General features: G+C 38.1%; 1 protein-coding gene across 8 annotated transcripts in view; it reads right to left on the bottom strand.

Moving 5' to 3' along the window:
• Positions 1-23635, bottom strand: part of DYRK1A (dual specificity tyrosine phosphorylation regulated kinase 1A) — a 138261-nt gene that overhangs the window by 36466 nt on the left and 78160 nt on the right. For all 8 annotated transcript variants that reach the window (XM_057696803.1, XM_057696804.1, XM_057696808.1 and 5 more), the window contains one exon: positions 73-269. In XM_057696803.1, coding sequence (XP_057552786.1) covers positions 73-269 — 197 coding nt within the window. The remainder of the gene's footprint in view (positions 1-72; positions 270-23635) is intronic.

The raw sequence follows: 23635 nt of genomic DNA, 5'->3' as shown, positions 1-23635 counted from the left end.
CCAAATTTCTTAACATCATATTTTGTCAATCTGGAATCCTAACAAATCGTTTTTGATATGTCATAAACTTACCTGGTTAGTTAGAGGTTGCTGAATCTGGTCAGAATAAGCTAAGGCAGAAACCTGTTGGTCACTTATGTTTGGCTGGCGACGGTCACTGTACTGGTGTGAATGGGGCATCTGTCCAGCCATCTGAAGGCCAGCAGCATGGAATGAAAATGACGGTGCAAGCCGAACAGATGAAGGTTTGCATGCTGAAGTCTCTCCTCCTACGAGAAGATAAGTGAGGTTTAAAGGATGCATTCATATCCTAATGTTTGTATCTTTTGACCTATCTGCTAGTTCTTTAAACAAGGACTTTAGGATAATAATATTAAATAATATTATTCAATAATATTAAAAACCTTTAAAACTTCAAACAGCATACAACACAACACAACTGTTGTACGATAAATGGTATAAAATATAGTAGTGATTAATGAATATCTAGAAGAGTCTGTTTTAAGAGAAAATCTTAAGCAAATCTTTTTGTAAAGCAATGAAAATAACCTTTAATACTTATTTTTACATACAAGATTTTCATCAACTGAGAACCAACAGTTGCAAAAGTAATCTCTGAATTGCTGCAAAGGGCCCGCCCAATCAGAAATCAGTTCAAAGGAACACTGCTGAGATTCTGCTTTGCACCTGGCTAAGGTGTACAGCAATCAATAGCCCTGGCATCCCCAAACCAGATTAAAAAATTGTCCTAATATTGGTCACCACTGACACAGGTAATTAAAAGTTGAGCACACAATACATGGAAACAAATTCACAGTCTGCTGTATTTCTCTGGACTCTTCTAACACAGTCCTAAGAGAACCTAGACCAGGCAAGCTTGCCACAAAAATGAATAATCAATAATTATTCCACAGGTAGGCTGGGACCATGGTCACGACTTTCATGTAGAAATGCAAAATTAACATTTTGGTCCTAAAAGTATTTCGTAGCTAACTAATAAAAGTTAATTTTTCTTTAGGAAAAGAAAAGGATTTTTCTTCTTATATTCAATCAAATTTGCAATCACAGACTTAAGCTAGAAAACAAAGCGTAAAACCCTGGTCAACCAACACTGGCCCAGAAAACCTGTGCTTGTCTTCCTGAGTAAACCAGCAAACTCTCACCACACAACACAGCACACTGTTCAGCACCAGGGTACTTTTCCTGAAGTCGGTTTGTTTTGAAACGTACAACAGTGATGGCCCCAAAGTGAAGAGCACAGATTCTTAGCCAGACTGCTGGCAGTTTGAAATTTCAGCTCCACACTTACCAGCTGTGTGGCCTTGCACACCTGATTTCCTGAAAACAATAATAATATCTACCTCAAACAGCTACGGTGACGGTTAAGGGCTTTAATATACGCAAAGTACTTAGAACAGCTCTGGCAATTAAAAGACAGCGTAATATCAACTACAACTACTATACTGTAATGCACAGTAAAGGAAGATGGGGCAAGTACCCTTTTGTGAAGCATACATCTCTACCTGAATGTTGCACAGATTCTGCAAACTAAAGAGAACAAAGCTCAATTCCCCCCCAAAAACGTAAGTTCCACTTTTACATCCTACACAACAAATGCCACTGTCTTCCACCCAGTAAACCAGAATCAAAGCTCTGGGAGTCACATTAGAGCTCTTTTCCTCTACACACTGCCTCATGCAAATGGCAGCCCAATCTTGCTGATTCTACCTCCACAGAACACTCAAATACCACCTCTTCTCTTCATCTCCATTACCCCATGCCTCATTTAGATGACTAAAACAGATTCCTAATAGTGCTCTCTCTCTTTACTTTGCCCATGTGCAACTCCATATTTCTCCAGTAAGATGGCTAGAATGACCTTTCTAAAGTGCAAATCTCAAGTCTTCACCCCCTAATTAGTATTGCTTTTAGACGTTAGCTTCCATCTTGCTGCATTACAGCACGCGGTCCTTAGCTGACCCAGAGTATATGATTAATAAAAATCTACTGAATAAGTAAAAGGACAGTGTTCCTATGATGATAGATGGGATAACTTCTCTAAACATTTCATTACTCATAATTCAAAAAATACATTCACAGTTAATCCAATCACATAGAGCAACTTTTTTTTAAACTTTGTTCAATTAAAAAAATTTACCCTAAGGAAATACTAGATGATGCGAAAGACAGTTAAGGAAGAATGTTCATCTGGTATTGTCTGCAACAGCAAAAAGTTGGAAATCTAAACGTCAAATAATTGGGGGGGGGGGCGCGCCCTTAAAACTGCATGTTAAAAACACAAAAGACTGGGAAGGGATATAAATATAAATGTATATGAAAATAATTGGGGTCCTTGATCTATAAATAACTCTTATAAATAAACAGTAAAAAGACTAAGGCTCTGAATGGCAAATGACTTAACCACTCTGGGTCCTAGTTTCCCTACGTACAGGAGAGGTATTATTACACTAACCCTGTTCCTTTAGGTTTGTTTAAACGAGATACCACAAGTAGACATGCAGAATAGAACCTGGTACATAACAACCACTTTTTGAAAAAATACGAGCTTCTGTTTCTATCATCAATGTCATTATTACACATTGTGCTTAAACTTATTTGTTATAATATATAGAAAAAAATCATTAGTATATAGCTTAAACAATTATCATCCATTGAACCTGTTGGACAAGAAAAATAAAAACTGCCATCATTCCAGAAACACACCACTCTATGATCCCTCCCAATCAATACCTAATTCCCTCATCCCAGAAAGTTACTAGTATCTTGACCTCCAAAAACAGATTAGTTCTCACTTTATATAAATGAATTTGTATGCTTAATGTTAGGTTTATAAACTGTAGCTTGTTCATTATCATTACTTTATCTACCATACTTCTGATTGACACTGGATTATTTCTAGTTCAGAGCTATTACGACTACTGCCACTAGAAGATTCTTAAGTGATTTTTGGTATATACAGAGATGCTGTCCTGTTGTGTTTTTTCCTAGTTTTTTGTAGATTAAAGTAGTTTAATCAGTCTACTTTTTCCCTAGCAGTTTATGAAAATTCCCTGTGCTCCATTCCTTCACTAACACTTGCAATCACCAGTATTTCTAATTTCAGCCACTACAAAAGGTGTGTACTCTATTGTGATTTTAATATGTATTTTCCTTGTGACTATGATTGGTGTCTGTTTAAGAAATCTTCCCTTATACCAAAGTCATGAAGAAATCCTATGTTATCCTCTAGAAGGTGGGTTTTACCATTCACATCTAGAGATGGGTGCTGCTCTTGGATCTGATTTGTGTGTTTGCGACAAGCAATCAGGTTTCATTACCCCCAAAATGGACATCCAACTAATCCAGAACCAATCATTGAAAAGAAACTTCCCCCAATGCCCTATAATGTCATTTTTATCATAAATCCAAATACGCATACATGCTCGGATCTGTTTTTGGATTCTTTATTCTGTTCAGTTGGATAAAGACTTACATCTTTGTGTAAGAACCAGATATTGTCTAAATTATGACAGCTTCAGAAGTTTTAATATCCAGTAAAGAATTCTGTTCTTCAAGAATGTTTCGGCTATTCTTAGCCCTTCGTGTGTCTGTGTTTTAGAATCAGCTCATCAAATGCACCAAAACAAACTCACGCTGGGATTTTCGTTGAAACTGCATTGTCTGCAACGGCGCTGTCCAACAGAAAGTTCTGCAATGATGGATTTATCTGCACTGTTTAGTAAGTAGTGCTACCAGCACAACGGGGCACTTAAAACAGTTTTTTTTCCTTCCCAGTCTTTATCCTTCCCTTTGCCTTATTCTACTTGCTGAGACCTTCCATACAGTGGTGATTAGAAGAAGAGATACAGGTAATGCTGTCTTATACCCATCTCAGAAAGAAAGCTTTCAACATTTCTCCAGTATTGTGGTTGCTGTAGGTATTTGATAACCACTATCGGGTTAATGAAGTTCCCTTCTAGTCCCAGTTTGCTAAAACCTTCTGCTCACGAAGAGGTGCTAAATTTTATTAAATGCTTTTTTTGCATCCATTGAAATGACATGCGTTTTCTGATTTAGTTGGTTCATGTGGTGAATACAATGATCGGTTTATGAGTGTTAGAGCAGCTGTGCGCTCCGGAAATACAGCCTGGTCATCAGTATCCACTTGTAGCAGATTCACTGGTGACATCATTTGGACCGCCAGTTTTCTTTGTGGGTAGGTTTTTCAATTAAAGGTGCTATTTCTTAAATATGACTATTAAGATTTTACATTTCCTGGTGTGTCTGTCTTGGTAGGCTGTATTTTTCCAAGAGTATGTTTACTTTGTCTAACTTTCAAATGCATTGTTACCAACTTCTTCATAATATCCTCTCTCATAAGCTTTTCAATCAAAGCAGTTATGACTATGGTGGCAACCCCTCCATCCAAGGTTGGTTGCGCAGGCTTTCTCTTCCTGCTTTGTGATCAGTCTCATCAAAGGTTTATCAATTTTATTAAGCATTCCTCCTTTACATGTATTTTCTATTTCCACACTCATCTTGTTCTATCAGTTAGCAAGAGAGGTGTATTAAAAATCTCCCATTTAGGTTATGTATTGAATTATATAAATTTAAAGTTGTTATACCTTCCTGATGGATAAGACCTTTCATCATTATAAACAGTCCCTCTTTGTTTCCAATAATGCTTTTCACCTTGTCTGATATTAGTATGACTATACCAAGCCTTCTCTTAATCTTTGCATGGTATGTCTTTTGTCCATCCTTTTACATTCAACCTTTCTGTTTCCTTATATTTCAGGTTTGTTTCTTGTAAACCGTATGTAGTTGGGTTTAATTCATGCATGAACACTAACAACCTTTCTACCTATTCCAATTGTTTTCTGTTCCTTTCTAATCTTCTGCTGGATTAACTTTTTATATGCCCTCCTTGCACGCAGATTTTTTTTTTGGTTATCTTAAACATTACAATATGGATTATATATCTTTGACTCACCAAAATCTAATTACTCCTTTACTCTATATACGATTGTTGACTTGCATACACACACACACACACACACACACACACACACACGCACACGCGCGCGTGTGATCACAAGACAGCGACTAATCATCCAGCATGAGTAGAATCAGACTCAAGGATACATTTCGAGGGACAAATCAATAATTCTTTGATATCCAGACAGCCATGAAAGAAATACAATGACAGCTGCTGCTTATTATTGTTATAACTATCCTCCTAAAATACTTGTTTCATTTTCTGAATCCAGATCCAGTCAATTACATGCATTAAATTCAGCAAGCACTTACTGAGGGGTAACTACAGCATTATTTTGTGGTGGTAACAATGCCACGCACCATCTATAACAGCGAGTCTCAAACTTTAATGTGCTTACAAATCACCTCTGAATCTTGTTAAAACTGCAGATTCTGATTCAGTAGATCTAAAGTCGGGCTTGAGAGTCTACATTTCTAACAAGCCATCAGATGATGCCAATGCTGCTTTGAACAGCGTCTAAAAAAATTTAACTGCTCACCCTGATAAAAGAAAGCTCTTTTCCAACTAAGAGGAGGAGCAGATAGTCCAAAAATAGGCTATATTCTGACTACACAATACACCACTGGGCTTTTCCCCCCTAAATTTTGGGGTTTGTGGGTTGTTTTTCTTTTAAAGACTAAAACACATTCCCGTCCATAAAGGTGGTGTGATAGGTGACAAAGAATCTGATGTTCCTTTTAAAATCTGCTGTAGGTAATCCAAACGTGGGTCAACAAGAAATAACCATGGTTTTCACTTGTGGGATTTTTTTTAAAGCTATTTACTATACCGTCTATTAACTATACAATCTATTATAACTACTTGGTAACATTACCAGTTATTTAGTGACGTGAAAGAAGATTACACTTCTCGCACTAAGGCCTTGTGTATAAGTGTGTTTGCCACACGCTGCCCCCTTTCTTAGCTCAAGTGCTGTGTGTGAAATCCAGAAAGAGACTCTACTTTAGTTTCCTCCCACAATGCCAGAAAGTATTTAAGATATTCCCTCATTCATTCTTCTCCTATAAGACTCCAAGAAGACACACTAATATGGGAATTTGTCAACCTGATTTTATAATTAAGCAAATCACCATGGTTTTTATTCTTCCTAAAGTTTCTATTTTCTCTTTTAATTCAAATGTTAATGAGAAAAAGACTCAGTTCATCCTAACAGAGATGATGATAAAGTCTTAGGTTGAACCACGTGAAACTGCTGATATTAGACATCCTTTGGCCTACTAAACAGCAATTCATGTGGGTTAACCTATATCTGCCATATTATACACAACACTTCCTCAACTGAATTAAAAATTAGCTATAATAATATTTTAGCCCAAGAATGTATCACAAATACATGCTGTGATAGCACATTTTAATTTAATGATAAACTTATAAAACTTAATTCAACATTATCTTCAAAATCATTACTTGGAGTTCAATTCCAAAATAATATTTTACAATGCTACCAAACAGTATAAAAGGCAAGTTGGAGAAAAGTATGCATGTTAAGGTCCTATCTTCATTTTTCAAATTCTTCTGAACTCTATGCATCTCTTCTGCCATGAGTATATCTTTCTAACTTCTTAAAAATGTTGTTGGTAAATAGTTTACTAAAAAATGAAGCAGCTTCCTCACTATGTTCTAACAAGAAACCATAATAACTAGAGACCATAACACTAGTAGAGATTAGCACTGATTCTAGAGAGGAACAGTCCATGAACGGATCTCAGCGATTGAGAGATGGCAAGACAGCGGTGGAGGCAGACATAGAGGAAATATCAAATAGAAAAGCCTGGGAAAAGACCCTGAGTGAAAATACCATTTATCTCAGATATAAGACCCACATGTAGTGCTACTTGTAGCTAACTTGAATTTTTTTTTATTAATATGTTGACGGGGACCATCCTTGTGACAGTATTAATCCACATTAGATTTTAAAGAGAACAATATTAAAGAATAAAATTAAACGAAAATAATTCAAGTTAATTAAAACTAAGACATTCAAATGCAGAAACTTTTATGAGGCCAAGTTTCTGAGACAGAATCCCCTAAGAAATGACAGAAGGGCAACCAAGCTTGAGAAGAAACCTGCAAGATCCCTAGCAACAAGACATACCCACAACAAAAGAAAATGTTAAAGGAGAAGCCAGTTGCACTTTTAATGATGGCTGGAAAGAAAGGTACACAATTAAGAGGGTAAATGAATGGAAGTCCACAAATAAGATATCATTAGTACCAAGAAGAGTGCCTGGAGATGTGGCCTGCATTCAATAAATATTTATTCAGTGAAAGAATGAACTGAATCCATCAGGAATATTTAGGATGTGAAGAAATGGTTCAAAAAGGGAACGAGAAAGCTGAAGGGGGTAAGGATGAAAGAAGTATTTTTAAAATGAGGGGCTCATGAGCCAGAAATAAAGAACAGTCTAATCAGAGTACAGGCTACAGCTATTGCTGACAGTCAATTTCTCTTACTTGCATATCCCAAGCACATAGCACAGTGCCTGCCTCCACAGTAGGTGTTAAATAAATATATAAAGGTGAAACTATGTTATGATCCTGTAAAGTATCTAATTTTAAGAACAAATGAACTGATTTCTTATTACCCTCTAGTTAGTGGTCAATATATATCACCACAGAATGCACGTGTACATGCACGCACACACACAACTAGCCAAAACAGCAATATTCAACTGTCTACAGACAGAAAGAAATTGTTCACATAAGACCTAAATAAATGCTTGAGTATATAACTGTGAGACATTAAGTAAATGTGTATATTAAATTGTTAAGAATAACAATGGAATAGGGATAAAAACATTTCTCTTTAAAGCCTGTAATTTCAGACTTCCACTTCTGACCATTTTAGAGTACCTGGTACCGAACTACCTCAAGCACAACAAACCACTATGAAGCTGGTCAAACCATATGAAATAACTCTTTTCAGACATGGGACAATAAGCCACACAGAACTGTGATCACTGAGAAAAGGGAAACAAACTTGGTGAGCCTCACAATCACCTTGGCTTTCTATCTGGAGATAATTTCCAGAGTACAGTACGGGGAGGGGAGCCCAAACAGATCACACTGGTCTTGCTGAGCTGAGGAGATGGAGACGAGAGTCCCAGGTTACTGAGCTAGCTGGAATTTGTGGAGCAGGCAGTAGAAACAAGGGAGCTATGCAGAGAAGGAGCTCCATTAATCTATACCTGGGGATCCCCTTGACTGTGCGGCCAAATACTAAGATGCACAACCATCAGGCGAAGGTCCATGAGGTTATGCAAAGAGCAACAGGCAGGGAGCTGAAAGCTGAACAACTACTAGAACTCGCACAGGACTGGGAGACAGTATGTGTTCTAATCACTTAGGGTGGAGAAACCCAATAAACACCACAGACATTCAACCGAGACCCCAGAAAATCCACACTTGAAGATGAAAGCTATACTGGCCCTACAAAAAGGCAGCCTCCTACTTGTCCTAATAGAGACTGAAACAAACCTCACAGGATCAAGATGATCAACAAGTAAACTAACCCCTACCAGGACAAAATTCAACACTTCTTAAAAGGATAATAAAATCCAGATGCTCAACAGCCTAGTGTTAACGCCCATATCCAACCAAAAACAACTAGGCACACAAAGAAGCAAGATAATGTGGTCTGTATTCAAGAAGGAAAAAAACCTCATCAACAGATCCAGAAATGATGGAAATAATGAAGTTAGCAGGCAAAAAATGTATTATTAGAAATCTTTTAAAATATAAAGAAATTATCGACAAGATAAGAGAACAGCAAATCTTAACAGGTAAATGGAAACTATAAAAAGAAAGCAACGGAAATTCTAGAAATGAAAAATAATTGAAGTGAAAAATTCACTGAATGGACCTACTAGCAGATTAGACACTGCCGGGCGCGGGGGCGAGGAATCAGCGAATTTGAAAACAAAGGAATATAAATTAATCGAACTGAAAATAAGTACAAAATATAATGGAAAAAATATAAACAAAGCATCCAAAATTTATGGAACTCAATCGAGCTAACATTCCTGTTTGGAGGAGGTATCAAAGGGAAGGATAAAGAAACCAGGGAAGAAAAATTTATGAACAAATAATCGTCAAAAGTTTTCCAAATTTAATTAGAAGTATCAACCCACAGACCCAAACTCAATGAACCCCAAGCAGTATAAATACATACACAGGCCACTGAGGCATTTGACCAAATTTCTGAAAACCAATGATAAAGAAAAAAAATTTTTAAGCAGCCAGAGAGGGAGAAAAAATACACATTTACACATAGGGGAACCAAGGACTTCTCGTCAGAAACCATACACACCAGAAAAAAAATAAAGCAGTATCTTTAAAATGATGAAAGAAAAAGACCTTTAACCTATAATTCTATATCCAATGAAAACATCCTTCAAAAATGAAGGCAAAACACTTTTTCAGACAAATGAAAGTGAATAAATTTGTCAACAGCACGCTTGCACTCAAAAAATGTTCACAGGTCACAGAAGGGAAATGATTCCAGAAAGAAACTGTGATCTACACAATGGAATATAGACCAGAAATGGAAAATATGTAGATAAAATCATAAAGACATTTCCCTCACCAATGTTTTTTAAAAGATAACTTAAATTTTTTAACTTTTCTTAAAAATTTTGTTTACAGCAAAAATAACAATGTATGGTGGAGTTCATAACATATATAAAAGTAAAACATAGGACAAGCATAAGACCAAGGACAAAAGAGGTAAAAGGCAAGTACAAGCACCATCACTTAAGGATGCATGTGGTAAAGCCCTCAAGCAAACAATGAGAAAGACCAGATGGACGGATGGACAGACGGATGGATGGATGATCCTCAACAAGATCGCAGAAAAATCTTACTTAGCCCTACAGTAAGTGGTCCTTAACCCTTTCCGTTACAAAAGGAAAACCAAATTCTTACAGCTGAAGTAAAAGGGCAAGAACTTATTTTTAATAACAGCATCTCAAACACAAAAAGGATTAAAATAATCACTCAAGATACAGCTGCTAGACTCTATAATTATTATACTGTACACAGTAGAGAACGTAATATGGGTATGGTTATACTTCTCCCGATATTCTAAAGTTATAAATTTTTAAGTAGTAGAAATAGATAAAGCAGATAATAGCAGCTGGATATTCTATGGGTCATCAGCAGCTACGAAAATCCTAAGTGGAAAAAGAAACATCTCTTTCCTTATAGTGCCCATCAAATAAAAATGTTTAATCAGTAATAAGTCCACTTAAATAAAAAATGTCCCCCTTTAGTAGGATATAAGGTGTCAAACAGCCTTTGAGCCCTTACTTTCTAGGAACCGGGAGGAGGAGGGGAGTTGCTGAAACAAAAGACAGGTAAACAAACATACATAATTTCCCCACAGAAATTTTAGAGGTGAGATTAAACCTTCCAAGAGATCAATTCCAGCCACTTGAAGAAAATGAAGATCAGTGATTCTCTACCTTGGCCTGGTAGCTAGTTAGTAACTGACAGTGGATTAGAAGCCAGTCTACCTCCTAGCGCAATAATGTTACTGAAACGTACACTCCACCTGCCCTCTTTCACCTTTGTTCACTACTGACTCGTTAGGACTTAGAGCAGACATTGCAGTAAGTACTTGCTGCCTAACCCACTCACTGTGCAGTACAGAAAAAGCACAGGCACAGATATTTACAAATTTATATATATGAATCTGCCATTTGGAGAAGATTTAGAAATGCCAACACAAAATAAAAGATTATTATGTTGCAATAAATTAAACATACAAGCTGCTGAATTTCAGGTATGATTAACTGGTAATTGATCTTAAATGACTGCCACAAAACTTTTTTAAAACTGAAAACTAAAACTTTACTGGAAAAATTACATGCTAAAGAAAGCAACATACTTAACACAGCAACCAAAATAATGTCCACTTGTACAAAATGCTCACAGACATGCTTCTGAGGCAAGTTAAGTTTGAGGTAAATACAATTAAAAAGTGGCTTATCTTCATGACGGTAGTTGCACGATCCTGGTTGGCTCATAACTGTTTCAAATTTATCTAGCCTCTAGCCCACCCAACCCACCCTACTCCACTCCTTTGGGGAAACCAAAAGCAAACTCGTTTCTGGTAGTTTAATTTTAGATGTTGTTTCACCAGACAGCCCTGAAGAGGGGCAGAAAAGGATGCCTTCTGAAGGAGGAGAATCCAGCACAAGGGAACAGCAACGAGACAACAGCTGCGGCAGCAGCCTTTTCCGGCAATATCAATGTCTTGATACAACAGTGTCACATATAAATATAGGGCCTAATTTACATAAATTTCTTTCTAGCCATAGTATGAGAATAACATGATTTATTCACAGGTAACAACTAACCAGGCTAAACGAGACCAAGCTCCTAAAAAAAGAAAAAATCTACTACCACTGCAGGAATAAAAGTATTTTCAAGCATCTAGAAGATCTACACAAGACAGTACTGGTTGCTGTGTCAGGCATCCAGGTTAATTCTAAAGAAAATGAGCAAATAATTGGGGTTCTGACTGGAATGCTTATATAAATGCTAAACACTTCTTTAAGTGAAGGGTTCACATGTTCACTGCAGTCATTTGGCCTTCAGTAAGTTAAACTTTCATAAATAAAGATACTGAAAGTTTTACGAAAATGATGTTGTCATTCAAACTGACAAACTATACTGAATCAAAAGAAACAATTTTTTCAAGAAAGCTAAGAAACTATCATTCAATTAAATGGTAAGCCAGATATGAGAGTCTGTGCCTTTCAATGAGAAGGAAAGACAGTGATCATACAGCTCAAAGCTATCAGACAGCTGTCCTCATACTAGTACTTGTGAGATGACATATCCTTATTTATGGTTCAGCAGATATAATCACCTGAGACAGGGTTAGCAGTAGCTGACAAAGCATGAAACAGTTAAATTCAGCCTAACTAGCAGTAACATGACATATGCATTCAGTAAACACCAGGTCCACTTCCTTTTCAGTCAGAAAATGGGGTTTTCATTCACTTTGTCTCAGGTCAGAATCATCAGTGGGACAGGTCAGAATCATCCCATCTAGATGGTTCCAGAGCACTGGAACCATCTAGATGGGATAACTGTATATCTCAAGCTGCTCATAATCACCTTTGTGAAGCCCCATGGTCTTGGACTCTGCTTTCCATATCTCAGATTCCTCTGAAACAACAGGCAAACTTAGCATATTCACTTACCACACAGGTAAAATGAGAAATACACCTGGAAAGTTCAGCTTGCTACACAGAAATACACTGAACTAGGATTTAAGACTTCCTCTCACTTGCGGTAACACTAGCATAAACACAGCAGGGTAACAAATAAGTCAATTTCCTCATATATGAAATGAGATGGTTCATCATCTTGTCCAGTCACGTAAATGCAAAGTACTCCTTCCCTTGCAAAATGCCATGGATTTGAAATGTTACACAGATCACTGCCACGGGAAAGGAAAGGTTGTGCTCAAAAGTCTCTGTTTAGAGCTTGAATGGCACATTTTAATAAACGGTGGTTAGATTCTATTTCCTTTTTTTAAAAAATCTACACAAAAACATAATAAAATACTATTTATCTAAAAAACTTTTTTACATATATACATATATATATGCATAATACACACACACACACACACACACACAGTATGAATATGTTCATACATATAAAACCTCAATTACCCAAAGACGCTCCCTTCCCCACCCTGTTCCAGGATTTTTCTTCAGATCTCTTGACCATAAATTTGCCAGGGCCCATACACACTACTATTGCCTTCCAGAAACCTGAAAGTACAAAAGGAAGAGAAACGATACATTTCAACACATCTAAAAGCTGAAATACTATGAAGCCATTAAAAAAGCTGAACAATGCCTGCTTCGCTGCCTTCCCCTCCAGGAAGAAGAATTAGAACACAGAAGGAGACAGCTAGGAATGCAACACAGGCAGACATGGCACCTTCCACAGGCTGCCATCACCTTCAGCTATGCCACAACCATGTCACTTGAAGAAGTGTCTGGAGATGCTACCAACTTTCAGGCACATAGTTTCTTTGGAAAGAAAGCTGCCCCTTAGCTTCCCTGATCTTTGCCTCTACCTTTTCCCAAAGCAGTCACAGCAATAGCAGCTGAGGAAAAAAAACCAAAACACTTTTTAAAACCCTTTCCCCCTCCAATCCTAGGCAGAAAAGGGGAGAATCATACACATACTCCTCTCCTCACTCTTTTTCAGTTCTAGCTAGACAGCTGTTAAACATACAAGATATTTTTAAATCTAGTTAAGTACTTGGTTGGGTACCTATACTGAATTGCAGCATAATACTTAAAATTATCCAATGAGGCAATCATTTGGCTTTGTGATTCCAATTAAAACACTGTATATTTATGGGGATTTTCCATTACAAAATGCCGGAAAGGCAAGATATTCATCTGACCAGAGACACTTTAAAAGTTAAGCACTGAGCAAACTGTTAACTGTTCAATAGGTTATAAAATGTTAATAATATAAAAAAATAGTAACCCTTCATTAGAAGTATATTTATGGAGCAAATAAATACATCATTTTAGAGCTCATCATTAGTTTTCCCTCTTCTATATCCACTGTGCAAAAGTGTTTAAAATTTGCATCTGAGTTCCATGCCAAATGAAAACAGCATGGAAAATGCTGCAGTCCAAAATGTTATACAATAGCCTTAAATATATAAAGCTCTCTAACGATACAATTAAAAACACTAAAATCTCCCCCCACCCCTCGGAAAGCAGTCAGGCAAAAGATACAATTCTCACAAACCAACAGTATGTGGGAAAACTTTCAAACTCACTAGAAGTCAAAAAGTCAACAGATAAATAACAGTGAGATGTCACTATTTACCTCTCAAACAAGCACATTTTTCCAAACCAAACAGAATCTCCTCAGTAGTAATAGTACAGATAAAGCAGGGTTCTATGATCCTTTCCAGAATGCTGTCAGTAATTTTTCACAAGTAAAGAAAAAGTAATAAAAGTAAAAAACAGTAATAACATTCATTAAACTCTTCTTCCATGCCAAATTTTGTTCCAGTATGCCTCACATCCACAAAAGCTCCATGAATTAGGTGGCATTATTACAGTATCTGTTACACTTTACACAGAAAGAAACTAAAGTCCAGCAGCTGCATAGGGGCCCTAAGTGTGGTGGCCTCATGGCTCACCGCTGGTCAGTGGTAATGCAACCCAGGCTCTGCAGAATCCACTCTCCTCACCACCCCGATTCAGGCCTCAAAGACAGAAGGAGTGGGAAAGTGCTCAAGAGACAGAAGAAACACCTTCTGTAAGACAAGACTGCTGGGTCCTTGCAAAGCAGTGAAGATAAACTGAACTAGTGGGAAAAGAGACGAGAGCTGGGAAGCAGCACCCTGCTTGAGAATGTCCCTTCCCAGGTACAACCTGCTTGAATTCAAGTGAAAATAGACAAATGGGTGGCTGTGGCCAAAAGAGAGGGGAATTTAAAAGGGATCTTGGAAAAATGGATAAACTTCACATCAAACTTTACAAAAGTACCTTTAACAAAGCCAGTTCTATAGTCTCCACAAATTTTGTGAAGAGCTCATGAAAACGTCCTGTGGAAAAAGACAAGACTGGGAAGTGGGCCACAGTTCAGCCTTGACCTTCACCTGCAGCCTCACCCCTTGCGGGCCCTCCCTCAGGCTCCAGCTCCAGCTCTCCCAGGCACACCCTCCACTCCTTACTCCACTGCTTTGCCTGATCAACTCCCACTTCTTTTCCAAACTGCAGTTCAAATGTCACTTCAAGTTTGGCTGGAGAATACAGACAAAGGAGTAGGTTACGGGTACAAAGGCGGGCTGGACCAAAGAGTCTTTCTGCTAGGATAAGAGGTGGACTTTGTAAAATAGGTTAAGAGGGTGCCAGGGAAAGTGAGCCAGGAGTGACACCACCACTCCAGTTGTGTTTTCAGCTATAGAAATAAACACTCCACAGTGTCTAGATTCAATTTTACCACTTACTTTCTGAGTGACTGGCAGTTGGTGCCTCCCTTTGCATCTGCAGAAGGGGTTAAGAGGGCTTGAACCTCAAGACTACTATGAAAATTAAAGGCAATGTTTAAAATGGTACCTGGCACGTGGTGAGTGCTCAATAAATCTTCTATTATTTAAGCTTATCATAACATAACTGATGTGTAATATGGATTGCAACAGGGAAAACCCTCAAGCAGAGATCAATTCGGGGCTTATTTCAACAGTCCAAGCAAAGGATTGTGAGAGCCTCTAGTAGGTTAATGTTGAAAATGAAAAGAAGATGTATGAATAGACACGAGGCTGGATTACATGCAGGATCAGATCAGGATTACAGGCATTCCATGAGATGGAAATGACAGGACTTAAAAACTTGCTTAAATATGGAAAATGAGAGAGAGGCTGGTTTCAAAAATGACTCTGAGGTTTTGAGCCTAGGTGACTTGGGAAACAGTGGTGACAATGAGAAAGCCTGAAAAGGGCACTAGGTTGAATGAGGACATCTCCTTAAATGTAATGATTTGATCAATGACTGCTTCCTAGTACATCTCAGCACTTTTCATGCTATCAAGCACATGACAGTTAAAACTTTGTTGAAAACAGAAAGAACAAAAGTGTACAAAAACAATAAAAGGAGAAGGAAAGGGGAGTGGCAGAGCAAAAAAAAAAGGGCCTAGGGAGGAGAAACCCAGGGTTCTGGTCCAAGTTCAGAGGTTAACTACATGACATTGGGAAAAACATGCCACCTGTACCAACAGCCCCACCCCGTCACATACCCTACTGAGTCACATACAGAGGAAGTATCACCATCTATTTGGGGTTTCTTCAAAAGATAACACATCACTTGCCTTTCTTCCCCGTCTCTGAAGCATTTTCTTAGAGAGCCTCTGTTTTTGACAGGTGTTAACCTAACCCGCTCCGGATGCTTGGGCAGAAAAAAAAGGTTGAACACCCGTGAATAACTATCTCCCCAGTCACTTCCAGCCTTGACATTATCATATTTGCCTGAGCACAACTCAGTCAGGAATATACGACTGTCCCCAAAGCAAGAAGAGCTCACATTCCCCAATTAGATCAGGATTACAGGCATGCCTTGCTCTACTGTGCTTCACTTTACTGCACTTTGCAAACATCGTGGCTCTTACAAATTAAAGGTTTACGGCAACCCTGACTCAAGCAAGTCTATCAGCGCCATTTTTCCAACAGCATTTGCTCACTTCACGTCTCTGTGTCACATTTAGGTAATTCTTGTAATATTTCAAACTTTTTCATTATTACTACATGTGTTATGGTGATCTGTGATCAGTGATCTCTGATGTTACTAGTGTAATCCAGTTTTTTTTTGTATTTTTAAAATTAGGGTATGTACTTTTTTAAGACAATGCTACTGCACACTTAACAGATGACAGTATAGTGTAAACACAACTTTTATATGCACTGAGAAACAAAAAAATTCATGTGACTCACTTTATTGTGGTCTGGAATTGAGCCCACAATATCTCTGAGGTATGCCTGTGCGTATCTATATATGAGAGGTGCCCATCACAATATAGTCAAAAGCCTGCTTCCAATCTTCAACACAAGCTTCTTCTCCTCATTAGATATCCTTTAAAGTCACTCAGGTTTTCCAGAGCACATAATCTTGACTTCTAGGTTGTTTTAAAGACATCATTTTTTGAATCACTGTATGATACTATAACTGGATATATTATCCCAAGTAACAGTGAGATAAAAAATTTTTAAATTAGAAGAATTGATGTTTTCCATTAATTCTATGGGTATAATCATGATTTCTACTCATTACAACACTTCAAAAAATGGTCTTTAAAAGTTTTATTTACAACATCAACACCTGAAAACACTAGGTCATAACCTTAAAAATCTGTGTTAAATTTCTCTGCCTCACTTTGAACAGATTCATTGCAGCAAACGATCTCTGTAAGCATCCTAAACTACTACTGCAAGAGCTTCCCCCATGCTTAAGTGTCATCCTCAAATGGACCTCTATTATTTAAACTAAGTAATGAACAGTACAGTATGCCCCATACAGAAGAGACAATGTAAAAGACTATTTAAGGACTCAAGTATGTAAGGACTGAAGGATAACTTTGGGAAAATAACCTCATTTTATATTCAGACATGTACAATACAAATAATTTTTTTAAATTTCAAATATAATCACAATATTAAAAACTGGACTTAATCTTAACACAGAAAATACTTCTTTTTCGAGTCAAACGACACCAAGGTAAAAATGCTGATACAGGCCAATAACACTTCTTCCCACTTCCCACCTAGAAAGGTGTTTTTCTTTTCCATTCTTTTTTTAATTAAAAAAATTTTAATTGAGGTATAATTGACATACAACGTAATGTTAGGTGTACAACATAATGATTCGATTCTTTTTTGTAAGTCATTAGGGAAACCACTTTTAAGATTTTTTAAATAACTCTCAACTATCTAATACCTAAAATGAGGGGAAGAAATAGTTATAACCCAATTTCAATTAGAAATATATGCTAAACAAAGCTGGATTTGGGTTTCTTAAAATATAATTTAAGAACATACCTCTTCAAAGGAGGTATGGCAGCAGAACATCTCTCAACCCTCCTACCTGGGCTGCTAGAGCCCGTTTCCCACCTCCTTCTTGGAGGCCGTCCTCCAGGGAACTCCCTCCATCAAACAGCCCCTCTGTCTACTGTCATCTACCCCTCCCTTCCAGTTCTGTCAAACATAAATACGCTCCATTTTCCTTATTGTTAGAACAAAACCCTTCCTGGATTCTACATGCCCCCTCAACAACCAATCTATCTTCTATTCATTCATTCAGCAAATATTTACTGAGCCCCTACCATGCTCTAGACCTAAGCTGCCCAATATGGCAGCCACTAGTCACAGGTGGCTACTCGGTGCGGTGCTTGCTTGAAATGCAGCTGGTTGGAACTGAGATGGGCTGTAAATGTAAAACAAATGTAAAACATACAAGGTTTCAAGGACTTAGTACAAAATAACAATGTAAACTATCTCAATTTTTAATTTTAAAATAATATTTTTTCAGATATATTGGGTAAAATAAAATATATTATCAAAATTAATATTAGTTTCCTTTTTCTATTTTTATGTGACTCCTAGAAACTTAAATTACATATGTGGCTTATATTCTATTAGACATTGCTGTTCCAGATAAAGCTCTCAGCATTAAGGATAAAAATGTGAAGATGAAGGGCAAAGTCTCTGTCTTCCTGGAGTTTGTATTTTATTGTTGGTGGGGGTAGGGCAGGATCCCTCAGACAGTAAGTGAACTCAATAATATCAGAAAAATGTCAGATTAGTGTTCTCAAGAAAATAAGACAAGGAAAAGAGAAACTGAGTGTGGAGGGGAGCTGTGTCTTCTCTTTGCTTCCCACCCCTCACAAGAGAGAAAAGGCAGCCACGTTTCCCCTCAAGTACAAACTCAAACAGACGGGCAGTGGCCATCTGGAGCACATACTGTTATAGATTCCGAGGCTAACTTGAACCTCGGTTAAAAAGCACAGCATGCTATGTCTGCCCAGGCTGGAGCAGAGCGGAATGCCAAGTTGCGACCCAGTTCTATAAACTGCACGCCTCCCCACTCCCATCCATCCTCTCAAGCTAGAGACCTCAGAGCCTTCACTCTCTCATTTCTGTCTCCCTGTGTGTGCATGCACACGTGCACATACACACAAATCCAACTACATTCTGTGACGCTGGCCTCAAGGATGTCTCACAAATCCGTCTGCTTATTTCTATACTCTGTCAAGATCTTAATTCAGAAGAAAGTGTTGGAGGGGATTCTACAGTACCTGCACCTTCTCCCCACTGCTGTCAAAGTTTGCTTCCTTAAAAAAGTTTCAAAATCACCAAGACCTTGAGACATTTACAGCTTCCAGGTTTAAGTGTTTACAGCTCTGTCTCATTTCCCACCATTCTCTCCATCCTGTCCTCCCATTACACATCCTTTCTCTTAGCTGCACTGACAGTGTCTGAGCAGAAGTATTCCCCCTGTCTAGAATACGCTCTTCTTCTCCTGTTTTCTGCTCCTAGAAATCTTGAACTCATACTTCAAAACCCAGACCTAATGTCATCTTCTCTTAGAAACGCTCCCAGAATCTTACGAAAAGCGACTACCCTGCTCCATTTCTTTTCCTACTAGTCAGCTGTTAGCACAGCAAGAGCATTCTATGCAGAAGTCATCAGGGTGTCCTCACAATTAGCACCCTTGAGGGACCGACTGGTCGTTATTTGTTCACATATCCTCATAAATACAACAATGCAAAGGCTTAAAGTAGACACTTAATGAATGAGTGAATTAAGCAAAGAGAGATCCAGGAATCTCCTACCCCCGACCCTCTAATCTGGATAAGGTACTCCTCATGCCATCCCACCCTAACTGCAGTAGAATGATTTCTGTGCTCATTCACTGAACTACGAGAAGGCCAGCATGTCTCTCTCACTCATCTCGTTTATGCCAGCACATACAGGAACTCCATAAATATTTTATTCCGTAAGTGAGTGGATAAACAAATATTATCAGACATCAAGTTCCCGATCTCAATTTATAAAGGGGGCACCTGCAATCCAGAGTTTTAACGACTGGTCAAAAAAGGTCAGTGGCAAAATCAAGACTGGAACAGTCTTCTATCTTACACCACAATATGGGGACATTTTCTCCTGAGGAAAAGGTCCTGAAGTAGGGGGTTGTCACTTTTTGGTCACTTGGTCTCTGGACACCCATCATGGTTTGTGGGAATCAAAGAAGATAAAAAAAGCCATGCCTCCTACTATAAAAGCCGAACAGTAACAAAACTTCACTCTTCCTCATTCCTTAGTAACTAGGGCTTTGCTAGTGACCCAAGATTTAACAGTCAGAGCAAGCATCTTCAAGGGTCACTCCTGGGGCCTGACCTGGCTGTGTCCTCTGCTGCTCGCCACTTTAGTTCCTACTTATTTTTCCAGCATAGTCTCCAGCTTTCCAATCAATTCTGTGAGCTAACTTACAGTCTTCCACTAAATTCATTTTCTGCCCAAATTAGCCAAGGATGAGTTTTTCTGCATCCAAGAACCCTGTCACACATAAAGGAACCATGAGAGACAATCACCCAAAATGGGGTGTGGGGTTGGGGGGGGTCCCATGGGGGAAGTAATTAAGCAGAATCATGGGGGAATGAGAAAAAGAATCATGAAATAAAAAATCACATAGACTAAATCAAGGTCTTGCTGGTGATATTTATGGTGGCCGCATTTGCCACAGGGACAAGACTGCTAATCAGAAACTAAAGGCACTTTTTTTGCCCCTTACTGAGGCAACTAGTCATTTCCCAGCTTCCCTTGCAGTAAGCATAGCCCTGTGACTAAGCTCTGACCAATGGAATGTCAACAGAAGTGATGTGTGGTACTATCAGGCCTGACCCATAAAAATCTCCCATGTAAACCTCCATGCTCTTTCCCAATCCAATGACTGAACGCCAAAACCAAGTGTGACCTTTGCACACCACATGTAAATAGGGAAAATGTCCACAGTGTGGTCCCTGAATAACTGTATAGAGCAGAACAGTTATCCCCAGATTTAACAGTCACTGAGCTACTACATGAACAAGAAATAAACGTCTAATTTAAAAATCACTAAAATGTTGGGTATGTTTGTTATACCAGTTAGCCTATCATAATGAATACAGAAAGTAATACCTACCCAGAAAGGTTAGTAAATACTTAAATGTTATTTCCCAGTTTGAAAACAGTGATCAGATGTGTGCCACTTCCCATTAGTAGGATCTAGACTAATACAAACAAAGCTACCACCCAAAAGTTAAGAAATGCGTTTTTGGTTTTGAGAGGGTAGACTTCTTCTTGGTGAATAAGTACAAAAGCAAAGGGTGGCAGGGAGTGAACTAATGTGAACCTTCAAATCAAATGAAAAAATCCTTGTCTTATATGTATTTCCCTTCTTTGTTCAACATTTGAATTCAAAGAAACTCCGTATACAAATTTTTTTTCCATGATAAACAATGAGCTATACTAGAAGCATGTAAAACCTTCCCCTTTTCCTATAAATTTTCATTATGAAAACAACGTTGTATTATACAAAGTGCTACCTACTCAATAGCTTACTCGGGGGCCATCCCAACCTCTAAAGATCTGTACTCATTTAGGTCTGAAATGAGGACCAGACATCAATATTTTTCAAAGATTTCCCAGGTGATTAGATTATGGGACCACTCTACCAGAACAAGAATTGTGATTAAAATTTGTAAGATTTAGAACAGTGACAATATAGTACAAAGTACTTTAATATTTGGCATGAAAGCATAATTTTAAAAATCTACAATGTCAACGCATCAGCTGACGGGGAGGCTTCTATTAAAATCCTTTCTAATGTTTTGCATTTTGAGGAACCAAGTCAACTAAGGGGTCACAATGTGAAAGATGATCAGAAAATAAGATTTTTTAAAAACTCTTGGGTAGAAGAGAGCATTTAGACAGACGGGAAAAATCCATGTCTTAAAAGCCCTTAAGGGACTTCCCTGGTGGTCCACAGAGGCTAAGACTTTGCCTTCCAATGCAGGGGGTGCAGGTTCGATCCCCAGTCAGAGAGCTAAGATGCCACATGCCTTGCAGCCAAAAAACCAAAGCATAGAACAGAAGCAGTATTGTAACAAATTCAATAAAGACTTTAAAAATGGTCCACGTCAAAGAAAATCTTAAAAGAAAACAAAACAGCTCTTAATAGCAAATATTTCTGACGAGTAGGACTCTAGGGAAACAGGAGCAACTCTAATCACCTAATTTACATACACTTTTATTACATCATTTTAATACACATTTTTTAAATCACCACATACAATTCACACTTACTAGAAAACACCAACAATAAATGCTCTTCTCCAAGCATAACAGGTTCTCTACTTCAAATCAAATTACTCAGTTACCGCCACCTTCAAAGCTACCACAGTGATCCCACACCTGGAGGATAGAAACTACCCTCTCCACCCCAAAGTTCCAACCATCTGTCATCTCTGTTGGCTTCCCAAATCAAGTTTTATTTTCTAGCTCTGAAGCTGAACCAGTACAGCACAATGGCTGGCAAGATCTTGAGCAAGGGGTCAGCCAACTTTGTCTTAAAGCTAGAGTGTGCATATTTTAGGCTTTATCAAGCACACAGTCTTTGTTGCAATTAATCAACTCTGCCTTCACAGCACAAAAGTAGCCACAGACAATAAATAAACCCATGAGTGTGGCTGTGTATTTATAAAAAAAAGAGGCAATAGGCTGGATGCGGGGTCTTGTGGCTTCAGAGGCAAGCAAGATTAGTGTGAGGTATCCTGAAATTATCATATACACATACATGCTTATATATCTGTATATTACATATCTACATATATATAAAATGTTGTATATTTATATATTTATTTATATAAATAAATACATGTGTTTGTGTTACTATCTCTTTTACCCCAACTATAATACAAGGCCGTTAAGGATGGAATTGTTGCTTAATTCACTGACAAATCTTCAATGGATGGGCACATAATGGCACTCAGAAACATTACTGCCTGGCTCAACTAACTCACCGCATTAGACTCAAACACAGATTAACAGGTAGGAGGGGGATACAAAAGAACCAATTCCTCCTACTAGGAGAGTAGAGAAATGGTAAGTGCCCTCTGGTCCCTTCCCAAACCATCACTGTCACTGACAAGGAGGACAAGTGCTAACAACAAGGAATGGTCCTAAGGCTATTATCAACAAGAGGAGCCGTGACTTGTATCAAGAGCTCCATGCAGCAGAGTTACCAAGGGGACACCAAGGGAGAACTCCTCTGTGGATGCTGGGCATGATGTTTCAACAGCAGGAAGGAGGAGGGCCAGCCAGGGCTTCCTAGTTACAATGTCTACAGTGCCTATACCACAGGCACTGAGCAAACACTGCACTGAAAAGAGTAAACGAGTTCTAGCCTCAGCTCTACTAACTCGCAATGTGAGTTGGCCTGGCCTTCCTCAAGGCTTGGCTGCCCTTCCTATAAAGTGGGGATGATAAATCATTCCAAAACCTATGAGACGATCATATGAGCTAACACATGTGAACAGACACTTTGTAAACTCTAAAACACCACCCAAATACAAAGACGAAGGATTTGAAAGCTGCCTTCATGCGATAAATTCTCAAATGCCAGGATACTAATACTTTAAAAGCTAGAAAATAGTACCAGTTTTCCTATTAATTACTTTATTGAATAGAAAACTAATGTCAATTAAAATGTGTTTTAAAAGTCCCGCATGGGATATATGTATAAATACAGCTGATTCACTGTGTTGTACAGCAGAAACGAGCACAGTGTAAAGCAATTATACTTCAATAAAGATCTGGAAATAAATTTAAAAAAAAAAAAAGGTAAACTCCTTCCAAAATCCTGCCATTCGTGGCAACATGGATGAACCTGGAGAGCATTATGCTTACTGAAATAAGCCAGACAGAGAAACACAAATACTGCATGGTATCACTCTTATGTGGAATCTTAACGATAACAATGAAAAGTTAAACTC

This window comes from Hippopotamus amphibius, chromosome 10, assembly GCF_030028045.1.
Source record: "Hippopotamus amphibius kiboko isolate mHipAmp2 chromosome 10, mHipAmp2.hap2, whole genome shotgun sequence".
In the NCBI taxonomy this organism is placed as follows: domain Eukaryota; kingdom Metazoa; phylum Chordata; class Mammalia; order Artiodactyla; family Hippopotamidae; genus Hippopotamus; species Hippopotamus amphibius.
Note: the sequence above shows the minus strand (reverse complement) of the source record. Positions and strands in the feature narration are given on the sequence as shown.